Here is a 14,746-nt window from a genome sequence, read left to right as displayed (position 1 = left end):
ACACCTCAATAATGTTAGGGTAAATTATAAAAATAGTCACTTTTATTTGACTTAGATTACATTTTAGACACTTGACACCTCAATAGATTCTTAACTAAATAAAGTTAATTTGGACTGCCACGTAGGACCACTATTAGGGAAGTAACGGAGCTTAACGGTAGAGTGACCACTTCGTAACAAAACGACAACGTAAGTGACTAAAACATAATCTGAGTCAAACAAAAGTGATTATTTTTGTATTTTACCCATAATGTTATAAGCAAATCTTTTACTACTTCGCTAATCATTAGCTGACATCTATTTCGGGATAGCTTGACATTACTATTGCAATTTAGAAGAGTTTTTAAAAAGTTTAATTTGGAAAACGTGTTTTTGGAAAGTGTTTTGAAAAAGTGTAATCTGTTCATTTCAAATGTTTGGTATTGGTGTCAAAAGTTAACGTTGAAAGTTAATTTGTCCATTTTAAAAATGATATTGTCACTTAAAATAAATTAATTTTCATAATATTTAAATATAATTATACATGAAATATACTCTTTTTAAAAAATATTTTAGGCAAATTAAAAGTATTTGTAAATTTAGTGATACATGCAACTTTTAAATATAATTAAAAGGAATTTCGTGCTGGCCAAGAAAAAAATTATAACACCATATTTTAAATGATGTAGAAAATTTTGGGTTTAAAGATTTTAACAGAAATTCCAGGTCGGCTTACTAATAAATTATAAAAATATATATTAAAAAATGCAATCTCCAAACAAAATATTGTCGTTTGCCGTGTGCCCTTTCTCTGCTCCACTAATCATTATATTATTTGAATTGCCACGTCCAAATTTAAAAAGAAAATTAATTTTTTGCCTTTTTATTTTTAATTTATATTTTTTTCAAATCATCACAAAATAAAAGATTTTATTGATGTGATGTATACATGAATTATCATGTAAATTAATTAATTTTTAAAATATTAAAATTATAAAAAGTATTTTCAAAAATTAAAAAGCATTCTAATTATTAAGAAAAGTATAAAAATATTTTTAAATTTAAAATAAATTAAACACTAACATGTGGTCCATATAATTATCCACATGTATGTCATGTTCTTAAATTTTCATTTATTTCAATAATTAAAAAGATAAAATAATAAAATAAAAGGTGTGCCTATTTCCTAGTCACACACAACTACACCCAATGAAATAAATTTCCAACATTTTAAAAACCTCTTGAAAATTCTTGGTAGGTAGCATTAAGAAAAAAATACTTTCATAAGATGGAAATTATGACTTTTGGGGTTATTTGTAAAAATAATATATAATGATTTTTTCCTCCAGTTTTAAAAAATTCATTTTGTTCTCTATTTTTTATAGCTTTAAACTTGTATTTTTGTCAAATCATCTCAAAATAAATAAAATGTTAATGTTTTTCTTTAACTTTGTTTTAAATTTTAAATTTTAAAATTTTAAAATTATAAAAATTATTTTAAAATTTAAGAAATGTATGACATGTCAGCAAAGTTAATAAATGTTAATTTTTCCATCCATTTTAGAGTAATTTGACCAAAAAATAAATTTAAGGGCTAAAAGAAACCAATAAATAAATAAAAGGGTTAAAATATTTTTTTTTATAAAATTGGAGGACAAAAATGTCATTATGCAAAAAAAAATTCTTTGAGGGTATTGAACTTTTTTTTAAGTCAGCAGTCAATGACTTTTCCTTTCCCAGTTTGTAATTTGGGTTTCAATCTTTTGGGTAGAGGTGTTCATGGGTCGGGCCGGGCCCATAAAATTTGGTTGACGTCCTAGGCCCGGGCCCAGTCTGGCCCGAAATATGAGCCTAAATTTTTGTGCAGGCCCAGCCCGAGAAAAAATTCTTAAGCCCGAGCCCGGCTCGATCCGGCCCCTTTTTTAATAAACACCAAAAATTTATTTTAAAAATAAAAAATAAAAAAAGCATTTTAAAATTAAAAAATAAAAAATAAATATTTATTATATTCGGGCAGGGCTGGGATGAGCCCGAGCCAAAAAAGTGGTGCCTGAGGCCCAGCCCATTTTCTAAACGGGCCTTATTGTTTACCCAAACTTATATTTCGGGCCTATATTTTTACCCGAATGCCGGGCCGCCCGGCCCATGAACACCTCTACTGTTGGGTCTCATCTTTTATTAATTATTATTACATAATTAAGGTTAAGAAATTGAACAACTTTTATTAACAATTTTAGGCTAATGTTGTGGAATATCTTAAATTAGTTCTTCATTTATTAACAAAATTTTCTGTTAGAGGGTAAAAAAGTCCTTGAACTTTGGCAAAAAATTTAATTAAACCTTTCTATAGAAAATACACTCAATTAAGTTTTCAAACTCTCAAATTGCGTAAATTAAATCCTTTGGCCGTTGTTTTTTTTTTATATCTTTAACTATTAAGTTATTGACGTGGTCGTTAACGGTAGTGCCACATCAGGATTTGTTGCCAAAATCATTATCAATTGATGAATTGGAAGGGTGCTATTTTAAAGCATACAAAAACATTTTAATATTTTAACGAGAATAGTCACTTGTGTTAACTATTTAAACTAATTAGTAACATTATATAAATAAAATAAAATAAAATATGGCAAATTAAAGTATAGAGATTAAATTTCAAAATTATTAAAATAGGAGGAGTAAAACCAGAATTTGACATGAATTTCTCGATATTTATTTGAAATTTATAGAATAAGAAGTAGGTTTATAAATAATGCAATAGAGAAAAAATTATATGAAACTGTAATTTAACGTCATATTTATCTTTTTTTCAACAAGAGAATGAAAAATTAGTTTTTTTTCTCTTCACAATACTTAAATTCAATTAAAAAATATTAAAAATAAGGGAAAAATCTGATTTATCGGAAAAGAATAATAATGACCTGAAATCACAAAGGTGGTCTATTTAAAGAGAAGCGAATTGCAAGAGCAAGCAGGCTCGCAAGCAAAGCAAAACACAGCAGCGTTGCCATGGCACTGCTATTGCTCTTGTTCCTAGCCAACATTTTAACAATTTCAGAGGGAACATGCGAACCGGGTATCGTAAAACAGATTCATCTCCTCCGACCAAGATCTGGTGCCGGAGGAAACTCCATACCGGGGTTATCGTGCCTGAGTTGGCGACTCGCCGTCGAGACCAACAACATCATTGGGTGGAAAACTGTTCCAGAAGAGTGTGAAGAATACGTAGGTCACTACATGTTAGGGAAGCAGTATCGGAAAGACTCGAGAGCGGTGGCTAAGGAGGCTTTTCTATACGCCCAAAGCCTCAAGCTGGCCGGCGACGGCAAGGATATTTGGATCTTTGATATTGACGAGACTACCCTCTCCAATACCCCTTATTATGCCCAGCATGGATTCGGGTATCTATCTAATCTAATAAACCAATGCAAAGTAAAAAAAAAAAAAGTCCTTCAATATTATCCATAGATCTGCTCCGACACATCTCTAATATTGTAGGCTCACTATTTTATGAAATTTTCAGAGCGGAGCCATACAATGCCACATTGTTCGATAAGTGGGTAATGGAAGGGGCTGCTCCAGCATTACCAGAGAGTCTTTGGCTTTACAACAAGTTATTGAGTTTAGGGATTAAGGTTGTTTTCTTAACAGGAAGACATGAATCTCAAAGAAACACAACTGCTTCAAATCTTAAGAATGTCGGATACCACGCTTGGAACAAGCTTATACTCAAGTAAGTTATACTCCTGCATTCACCCTACCTTCAAATGCTAACTAACCATTAACATCCTTACTAATTTCTTACCATATTTGTTCACTTTTTTTTATACCTTAAAGACATTTCTTTTTGCTTCACTTTTGTAGGGAACCATCAAAATATTCAGGGAAAACAGCAGTATTTTACAAGTCAAAGGAGAGGGAAATGCTGGAGAAGAAAGGGTACAGAATCATTGGAAATATGGGTGATCAATGGAGTGATCTCTTGGGGACCAATACCGGTAACCGGACGTTCAAGTTGCCGGATCCAATGTATTACATTAGCTGAAGATATATCACCAGCTTGCCAGCTGGAGGAGAGTGGCCATTGATTTATGTACCACTTATTTATTATGTGTATGAAAATTTGCAATAAAATAAAATAAAATAAAATTAAGACTTATTTATAATAAAATTAGTAAAAGTTTATATTGTTATTGGAATTTTATAATTTCATACTTTTGTACTTTTTAATTTTTTAATATATATTTTAATTTTTATAATTTCAATTTTTAAAATTCTTTATTTTTTTGAAAGATGGCATTACTATGATGTCATTATATGACATGTGGTATATGATTGGCTAAATATTCAAATCATTCGTTTTTAATATTCAAAGGATTGAATTGAGAACATCGGGAGACGTTATGGATTGAAATGGACCAAAAAAAAACTTTAATAATCAAAGTAGAAAAATAGTATACTTTAGGGGCTAGCGTGTGCATAAAGCAAAAAAGAAATGGTAAATATATCTATCTCGTGATACATACATACACAAATGATGTGGAATTTATTAAAGGTAATTCAACCAAGCTATTAATTTTCAAGTTCGGAAAATAAGTTGATTTGCGACAAATTTTTGGATGAGATCCAGATATTTCTGGGCTGAGATATCTGCATAGCATTTGAAGAGTTATCTCTTAACTTCGAAATGCACTTTATCCCTTAGCTTTGAAATGCACTTTATCCCTTAGCTTCGAAATGCACTTTGAATCACTCGATTTTGAGTTTGGGAACTCGAATTACTTGATTTCGAATTCGGGAGCTCAAGTTATGACCATTTTACTTAAGACTGTGCAAGCAAAATTTTTGGATGGAATTATTATTGAAAATTACAAGTTTCGAGCTTTAATTCGAGTTTAAAGCCTAATTTTGATTATATTTATTATTTTATTATTTATTTATTCTGAATTTTAGGATATTTTTAAGTATTTAAAGTTGTTTAACAGTTTTATGTTTCGTAGTAAACAAGAAAGTTTAGTTCTATTAAAACTATTTCTTGTTTAGATTAATTAGAGTTTTGTTTGAATGTAATTAACTAGCCTATATATATAAAGGTCTCTCCATTATTCATTAAAACTATTGATTCATTCATTAATCAAAATTTAACTCTTAGAGTTAATTTCTTTATGCAAGGTTGTTTTCTTATAATTTTTAAAAGTTATTTTTCTCTTGATTTTCTTAAATAAGTCTTGAGAATTCATTCTTCGTCCTTCAATTTGTCAAACAAGGTAAATTTATCCTAAAAGGTAATTTGATCATTTCTCAAGGATTAAGAGATAAAATATTATTTACTCGATATATTTGATAAATAAAATTTTAAAAATATAATACATTAAATATACTAAAACATCTAAATAAATATTTCTCAACTAATTAAAAATACATTTAAAAAAGTTTTTATACTTAAATAACACTAACATAGTTACAACTTAGTAAACAAATGCCTTTAAAATAGTAGAAAAATTAATAATAAAATAATATTTATACAATATCCAAATGATAACAACAAAATAATAGTAATATGATAACAAAATTGCAGCAAACAACAACAAAATAGATAGAAAAAAATTTAGGCAAATTTGAGTCACGCCGAGGCCGAGCCAAAAAATCTTATCCGAGATCTGGTCTGTTTAAAAAACGGGCCTTAGTTTTTGTCCAATCCCATTTTTTAGATCTATATATTTGCCCAAACCCTCTCACCTTTTGGGCAGGCCTTTGAGCCTAGGCGGACGGCCTGATCCATGATCAGGTCTAGTTAATAATGAGTTATAGTAAAATTGTTAGACATGAAATGCTAAGTTAACCAAATATGTGATATAGAGATATTAATTGTGATGGAAATGTTAATAAGAATATTTTGATACGTAAGAATTATATTATTAAAGTGAGTAATTATCTTTTGGCTATGAATGAGATTTATTGGTTAATTCATGATTTTAATCGATATCATGTTAAAACACAAGAATTATTATGTAAAGGATAAATAGCAATTGAAATTATGACTTTCTACTATTAGGAACTATTATGTGAAATAGGTACGCGTATAAAGTCTAATATTGATATGAAATTGATCATGAATATGTGAAGGAACTTAAAATGCCCTTGTATGATATGTTTATATGTATGCGTTAGATGAACAAGTGTTATACTTGTACAGTGTCCTAATAAACTTAGTGAAATGTTATGTCCAATTTTTCCCATTTTTTATCTGTTCAAAGGATTTTAAATGATACACACTAAATATGCAGATCACACGTTTTCGATTCAACCAAACTAATCCGATCTCTTATTTTTACAACAGGTCCAAAACATGCACAATCCAAACTAAACTGGATATGTTTATACATTATATATATAACATTCAGTGTCGTTAGGAAACATGAGCTACCCACATTTACCTACTACAGTAAACAGGAAACATAAGCCAGAACACCTCAATGCAAATGCAATCTACGTTGAAAGCGATGTTCCAGAGACGACAAATCCAAAGCTTCCCGAACAGCTGCTTTTTCTTTCTTGATCTGGATCAACTTGTCATAAACACACCAAGGAAAGCTCAGGAAATGATCCCTATTCATTCCCTCATTATACTGACCCCAATAACTTGGATGATATGTGACATAGTACCAAGCTGAGGCTTTTGCATATGCATCATCTATTTCTTCATCCAACTCACTTCTTTCTTCATTGAACCATGACCTAGCTTCCTTTCTCAATGATCTCACTGCCATACTGATCGCTTCTGCATCCCTTTTCTTCGTAAAAGATCTCGACATTTTCAAGATACCCCCACTGAGTATTTCAGCCTCCGTTTTGACCCTGTAATAGTCCATCAAATTCCCCAATTTGTAATCGTATTTACTTTTGTGGAAGAAAGCATCGTCGATATAATCCTCAAAGCCTTCAACTTCCATGTCGGGATCATAAAACCTCTGCATCTTTTCCCGAGTTAAGAACTTAATCGAGCATTCATTGGGTGCAAGGTTCTTCACCTCTCGGAAAAGCTTTCCAATAACATTGTGTGATTGATAACTTGGCTTGTCTGGTTTCTCCATGAAATCCGGATATTCTTTGACCCTCAGTTCTTGTGGTATTTCAGCTGGTACACCCGTTTTCGGAAAGTCAACTGCAATTGAAAACAGCTTTGCCAGGTTCTCTATCAGCAAAAGCAGTATGAGCATTTGAAATTATTCCCAAACTGTCATTGACTATGTAGTTTGTGAAGTATTCTTCAATTTCCTGCACCAGCATGTAGCAATTATCAAAAATCTCATAATTATATCTACACAACCCAACAAAATACAGTAAAGCAAACCCAATAGATATCAGTTCAAAAAAGGTCGCAAGCACAAGGAATGGATTACAACATAATACAAATACAAATAATAAACTTGAGCCTGAGTAAAAATTTCACTAGTTTAGAACCTTCGTAATGTGAACTTAAGTATCAAGAAACTTTTCTGCACATATTCCAAGCGGATTTATACAAAATACCCAACGAAAAATAATGTTGAAAACAGCTCTCAAAATAACACACAGTTCAAGTCATTATAACTATTATACTAGTGCCAATTGACAGAATGAACTTGTAAGAATCTGGAAGAATGTTAAACCAATGACATCCTGGAACCGAAAAAAATGTTGGAGGGGGGGAGAGAGCAAGAATCATGCATTTCAGCATCAAGAAACTATAACAAGAGAACAAGATAATCAAAAGTCATAACTATTAGATAAATTCAAGTGGTATATAACTGAATATTTCAATACCTAAAAAAACTATTACCTCAATGGTAACTTCATGATCCAATATGGTTGTTGGAGCGGGTGAATAATCCATAGGATCCATTTGCTTATATGGAATCAATTCAGGGTCCCAACAGACAAAGTAAATATCACCATCCAGATCACTTCCAGAGCATTCATTGGGATGAGGTCTAAAAATTTGATTCCATTTTAGTGTCAGCAAATCACCATGCAGTGTGAAATATTACAGAATACAATCAAGCCTACCATCTTGTTATTATGTGTAAAGACACTGAAAAGCACCAGATAGCTTCCATAAATTGGGCAGGATTTAACACAAATATGCAAAAGAATACAGGTATAGCTAATCTGCAATTCAGTAATACTCTGCTTGTAAAGGAAATGCTCAACAAGTTCCACCAAGAAGAAAAGAAACATGCATTTTACTACTGCATAACAATCAATGATAACTCCACCAATAAGGGACAAAAAAGAAGAAGCTAGAATCATACACTAAAACGATAGAAACAAAATAAAAGGCAGCTTTTGCAAAGTATAATGAAGAACAAACACTTTCTCAGAGTAGCAAGAAAAGGTAGAGTATGCCCTTTACGTACCTGGTTCCTTTCTGTGGAAAAACAACACAATCGACCATATGGTGCAAATCAGGCACATTGACAGCCCTTAATACACGCACATCGCCTGGGTGCAAGCAGGGGTTTTTGGCAACAATTACCTTACCCTGAACAATACAACGTTGCTCAGATCTAGAGCCAGAAAACTGCACAAAAACTTGGCCATAATTCAAGGTTCTAGTTTCATCCAGACATCCCATCATAGACCTTCCTTTTTGAACAAAAATCCTGGCTTTAGTCCGCAACTCCAGCAACTTCGAAGCTCGAAAAGCTTCCAACATCATTGAAAGGAATGGTTCAGCATCAGGCTTATAACCACACAAGAGCATTTCCTTCAGAATGTTAGTATTTTCTCCTGGAGACATTAACTCCAGAGCCTCCTGAGCCTCTAAAGGATCCGTCAGGAGAGCATTGAGTTGCTCAATTACTTCTCTTTGTTTTTTCTCAAAAGCACGGTCTGGAACTCCAAGAGTAGATAACAGGGTAATCAACTGGCGGTTCAGAAAACATGGCTGATACTTACTCCAAGCCAAAACATCCAGTTTAGTGTTCTCTGATTCATACTTTTCCATACTCTTTCTGAGGGATAATTTCCAAGATGAGGTCGGGTCAATAGCCACAACACCCTTGAATCCACCAATCCGAATCTGAAAGGCAGATGGAGTGCAACCCTTCAACCGACATTTAGCTGCCACCTTCTTAGCAAATTTAGCTGATATTTTTCCAATTCCATCTGAAAAGACGTATTTAATCCCATCCTTCATAATTTCTATATCTGGAATAAGGTTGATTTCATCTTTAGAAACACTAAGAGTTTCAGTTGATGAACTGAAAGATTGGCCCAGTCTAGCAGCATATTTTGCCACATTTCTTATTTTACTAAAATTTCCCATCCATGACCTTATATCTGCTGCAGTGAGCCCCTTTCTTGAAGCAAACATCCAGGCTGAGTTCTCCCGTAATTGACTTGATGAAAAGGCAAGAAATTCAAATCTCTTATCCCCAATCAGTACGCCATTTCTAAGAGTAGAAAGAATCCTTTCGTAAATACTAGTTCTCCTACCCCTTGCCTGCACATTTATTGAATGGATCTTCTCCAACTCTTCATCAACAAAACTGATGCGAAGAAAATTATCAATATCATTATGGAATTGGCGTAGCACACGGTTTGAAACATTAATCTCAGGACCACAAAAGTAGACCCTAGAAGGCGTTATCTGAACCCTTCTTACATATACCAAACCTTCATCTAAGGATATAGCAGGTGAACCTTGATATTTCCTCGATCTTGAGAAATTTTTGTACTCCTCAAAGAGCCACCTCGAAGGTTCATAGCAGCATTCTCTTAGATAATAAAGTTTCTCCAGCGCATGGTCTATGTAGACTTTGTCCATTCTACAAGGATCAACCAATCGATAAAAAGTATCATCAAGTGCTGGTCCTGGGATGCACCCATTTTGCACCAACAGATTAACCTTGAACAAGATTTCAAATGGCAAGTCAATTACCCGCAAAGGGCATACAATTGGGACTAGACTAAGATTGCAGGAGTAAGAAGAACCACTTTCCAAAACCAATCTGCTTTCATTTTCTTTGTAATAAGCAAAGTTCTCCCGAAAATTTGGAAGTCGGAGGTTGTGAGGAAGCTCCAAGCATAATACAGAAGATTGTCCAATACAATTAGAACGAGTGAAATCCGTTGTCCTTACCCATTGATCATCAGGCACATCCTTGAAATAGTTAAGCAAGGGATCATCAAATACAAGTTCAGAAGCACGCACTTCTTTCTCATATATCCGGGGAGCGCCAAATAACTAAAATAAAAATTAAAAGGAAACCACAAAGCAACACAAGCAATTATCATTTGTAAGAGATAAAACTTTAAGAAATTGCATTGAGCATCAAAAGAATAGCAGAAACTTCTTGCAATGAAGAAGTTAGTTCCTCAGGTATGGCTACTGAATAGTCCATCAACAACCTTGCATGAGACAAGTTTCATAAGACAATATTAAATCCATCTAGCTATCACCATTTTGAACTGCCTATTAATCTTAACAGTAAAATATGGGCTGATCTGTACCCCTTCTCGAGTATATATTGATTTGCACCAGTTATTAGTTTTCGATTGCCAAAAAGATCTAGCGCCCTAGATCAACAGAAATGAAAAACTCTATATAATTTACATGGATATAATAATGTCATCCAATTACCAAGTTGGCATCTCAATGATTTAATAGAAGACTAATGATCAGCAAAAGAAATATGATATATGCAGCTGACTGATTGAGGACGCCTGTTATCTGGAAGCAATGATGTTATGTTGAACTCTTATTTCTAGGAAGCAAGGATAATACAATAGAGACTAATGATGAATTTATGATGAAAGTTTAGCAAAGCAACCTGAATCAGAAGATGCTTTGAGGTTTGACTGTCAGGACAACGCAGCTCAATCTGCCAGATGTTCTCATAGAAGAGCTCAAGCTTGTATTTTGACCTACAATACGACACTAGAAATTCCAATTTCCGCATTCCAGTCCCAAAATTTAGAGTAACATTTTCTGCTTTCCAGAGAACATAAAATTTTTCTACAGAGACTTGACAGCCAAAATTCACCGTAACACGTTCCATTGTGTGCAAAAAGGCTCTCGGCTTTGGCACGATGTCGGTCTCCATTTCTCGAGCCTTAAGATATGATCTCCCATAGTATAGCCTTTGATTAGCCAACCTTATAATTAGCTCTGCAGCAGAGCTTCTGGTAAACTGCACAATAGCATATGCTCTTCCACCCTTTTTATGCTGCCTGATCTTCAGGGCATAAACAGTTTCTCTGCCCGTATATCCCTCTAAAAATGTCTTTACTTCTCCTGCAGACACATTTGAGAGGAACCCATAAACCTGAATCGTCTTACCCATTGTCTCAATTCACTCTGTGCTCTTACCACCTTACAGCATACAATTAATTAACTGCAAAAACCAGAGACCAATATATAAATAAAAACCTTCAAATGCACCAACATGGGAGACAAGTTAAGCTGCTGTTCAAAGAAACAACAATCAAACTTTCATAAAGAACAAGGAAAAGAAGCAACAAAACAATCAAAGCTTTTTACCTGTAATGGCCTATGTTATCCATTTTTTTTTTCATTTTTCCTAAATTATCCATATCATATATATATATATATATATATATATATATTGAACTATATATTTAAGTTCGATCTTGACAAGTCCTACCCCTTAATAAATGAAATATGGATATAGAATATTCTCCAGATATATAAAAGCGAACTTCACCAACTACAGGATCACATTCAAATAGTTAAACGGATTTCAACAGAACTCATGCCGGGCAGTCACTCCTATCTAACACGGTACCATAACTAATGGCTAAATCACTAGAAGATAAATTTTATAGCACAGACATATGTGGATTTTACATGAATGCGAATGAGGATTTGCAGTCCCTCTGCCCAAACAAACACTTTCAAAACAGAAAAAAGAAAAGGAAATCAGTATTTAAAAAGCAGAATAAGAGAAAAAGGCTGCGCCCAATATCCATGAAGAAGAAAGATTTTAACGTTTATCAAAGAAAAATAAATTGTAACTCAGTTTCAAATTGAACGTCTAGTTTCAATCATTATTAAGAGAAGAAAGAAAAGAAAGAGGCTTTACCAAAGAGAAGAAGAAGATGAATGATCAGTCATAACGATAACTAAACCCAAACTCCATTGATATTAGAGTGAGAGTAACATAAAAGACTCCAACTTTACTTAGAATCCTGGATTGTCAACTATTTTAGTCAATTTACTCAAATAGACGAAGAAAAATGCCGTGATTTCCTCCGTCGCACCCCACATTGCAGGATGTTCTGCAAATCGCTTCGGCTGGCCACGTCACACGTTTAACATTAAATTATTATATATTTTTCCAATTTTCCATTGGCTTCCCTATCTAATAGCGAATGGCTTTTGGCCACGTCAGCGATTTTGTTTTTACGTGAAGATTTTCGTGGAATTTTGTATCGTGGAAAATGGAAATCAATGGAAAAGGACGATAAGGCCGGGTTTGTCTGTCGTACGGCCTGCCTTCGTCTGAAACTTGCTTACGAAGGAGTTAGTGGGGTTATCCGCTGTGCTCAATCTTAAAAAGCAATATTTATCACCGGCATTTTCCACTTATCTCAGTGACAATGCGATAATTGGAAAATTTTACAAATTTACAAAAAATAAATAAATAAAATTATAAAAAGTATACATAATTTTGAAAACATTAAAATATGTTGCAATTTTTTAAAAATTATTAGAAATTTATAGAAATTACTAGAAATGATAAAATGTTGTAAAAAATTATAAAGATTATATAAAATTATTAAATTTTTTTAAAAAAAGTAAAATTTGTTGTATCTTAATGTAGGGTAAATTACACATAAAAGCCCTATTTTTTTAAAATTTACCGAAATAGGCTTGGTATTTTATTATTTACCGGAATGGGCCATTTTCCATGAAATCGCGTTCACGTCAGCGCGATGTCAGGGGATGTGTCAGCAAATTGTGTCCACGTCAGCGCGATTACTTACATGGCAACAAATTGCGTCCACGTAAGCGCGATTTGCTGACGTGGAAGCAATAATTCATGAACAGTTTATGTTTTTTAGATTGGAAAACTTTGAAAGGCCATAACTTTTGGCTCGTTTGTCCGATTGAGACGATTTTTTTTATTTTGAATAGCTTTTCGAGATCTACGCACTGACAAATGCCGAAGGCGGTTTGCCGCAGTTTTCGTCGAAAAAAAATCCTTTTTTGCCTCTAAATTTTGATTTTTTCGGTTTAAAATTGAATTTTGAAACATTCAAATCATTATTTTCCTTATTTATTTGAAATAAACACCAGGTTTTTTTTTTTACAGAATTGTTGTATTATTTTTTCTGATTTGACACGTGTATGGAATAGGTCCGATAAATCATTAGAACGTAAGTAATATAATTAAGATAATAACAGTATTTTTATAATATGTCGCTTAATTAGTTTAGCTTAGTTGATTAAGATGCTTGCTCTTTTCCCTTAATAGCTTGGTTCAAATCTTGTTGGTAATAATTTTGAATCTTTTTTGTACTTGTTGCATTTATTTTTTTAATCAATTAACTCTTCAATATTACATTAATATATATTATTAGTACAATAGTATAGACGGATTGACAATTTGAGCTACAATATTATGAATATTAACTACAATACATAATTTGAGCTACATATTACAGTAATAAATTAATATGTATTATTAGGGGAAAAATACCAAAAAAGGGGGCAAATTACACATAAAAGCCCTATTTTTTAAAAAATTACCGAAATAGGTCTGGTGTTTTATTATTTACCGGAATGGGTCATTTTCCCCGAAATCGCGTCCACGTCAGTGCGATGTCAGGGGACTTGTCAGCAAATCACGACCTCGTAGGCGCGATTTGTGTCCACGTAAGCAAATCGCGCTGACGCGGACGCGATTTGCTGACACGTCCCCTGACATCGCGCTGACGTTGACGCGATTTCAGGGAAAATGGCCCATTCCGGTAAATAATAAAATATCGGGCCCATTTCGGTAAATTTTAAAAAAATAAGGCTTTTTTTGGTATTTTGCCCCTTAATGTATACATACGCTAATATTTGACATAAAATTGATTGTATTTTAAGAATATTTTAATAAAATATTTGACATAAAATATTAATATTTGACATAAAATTGATTGTATTTTAAGAATATTTTAATAAAAATTAAATTTTTAATATTTTAAAATACATCAATTTTTAGTATTTTACCAGTATTACTAACATGTTTATTTGACACGGCTCCCTTTTCAATGTATGAAGTAAGCTTCATTCATCCATTATCGTGCACTTGCTCTTTTTGTTTTATACCAAAATTATTTAGAATGTTACTTATGGACTTGCGAAGAATAATGGCATATTTGGATATTTACGGGCATTTGATTTGTAATTGTGATGATAAATATTAAGGATTCAAAAATATTTGGATTAAAATATTTTAAGACAACGGATGCACATGTCAATAATTAGACATCTACTTAACTTTTAAAAATTTTATTTGTGAATTAAGATATTGAGAACGAAGCTATAATAAATACAAGAGTAGTTGAACTTAAATCACATGTTGTACTATGAATTTATAATGAAATTATAAATCTATTCAAGTGAGGAACATTATTTGTGAGAACACATTTGATTGTAAAACCTATTGTATTATGATTTTACATGCTAAGTTTGCAGGAGTAAATTTAATGGTGAAAGTAACATTCTTCAAGGTAAAAAAATAAGAAATTTGCCATGGGTGTGTAATAG

At 32.6% G+C, this 14,746-nt stretch overlaps 2 protein-coding genes across 2 annotated transcripts; one reads left to right on the top strand and one right to left on the bottom strand.

Annotated features, from left to right (window-relative positions):
• The first annotated feature begins 2,935 nt into the window (after positions 1-2,935).
• LOC105783093 (stem 28 kDa glycoprotein) lies at positions 2,936-4,172 on the top strand. The gene is made up of 3 exons (XM_012608286.2): positions 2,936-3,380; positions 3,503-3,712; positions 3,844-4,172. The coding sequence occupies exons 1-3, from the start codon at positions 2,989-2,991 to the stop codon at positions 4,022-4,024; spliced, it is 783 nt and encodes a 260-aa protein (XP_012463740.1). The 5' UTR covers positions 2,936-2,988; the 3' UTR covers positions 4,025-4,172.
• Positions 4,173-6,261: 2,089 nt separating this feature from the next.
• Positions 6,262-12,275, bottom strand: LOC105783092 (RNA-dependent RNA polymerase 1). The gene is given in 6 exon segments (XM_012608284.2): positions 6,262-7,167; positions 7,169-7,257; positions 7,802-7,952; positions 8,379-10,210; positions 10,797-11,360; positions 12,069-12,275. Coding segments are annotated over 5 exon segments (3,300 nt in total). The 5' UTR covers positions 11,310-11,360; positions 12,069-12,275; the 3' UTR covers positions 6,262-6,452.
• Between the last annotated feature and the right edge of the window lie 2,471 nt (positions 12,276-14,746).

This window comes from Gossypium raimondii, chromosome 13 (assembly GCF_025698545.1).
Source record: "Gossypium raimondii isolate GPD5lz chromosome 13, ASM2569854v1, whole genome shotgun sequence".
NCBI classification, from domain to species: Eukaryota; Viridiplantae; Streptophyta; class Magnoliopsida; order Malvales; family Malvaceae; genus Gossypium; species Gossypium raimondii.
The sequence above is the reverse complement of the archived record's forward strand: the minus strand, read 5'-3'. Positions and strand labels throughout refer to the sequence as shown.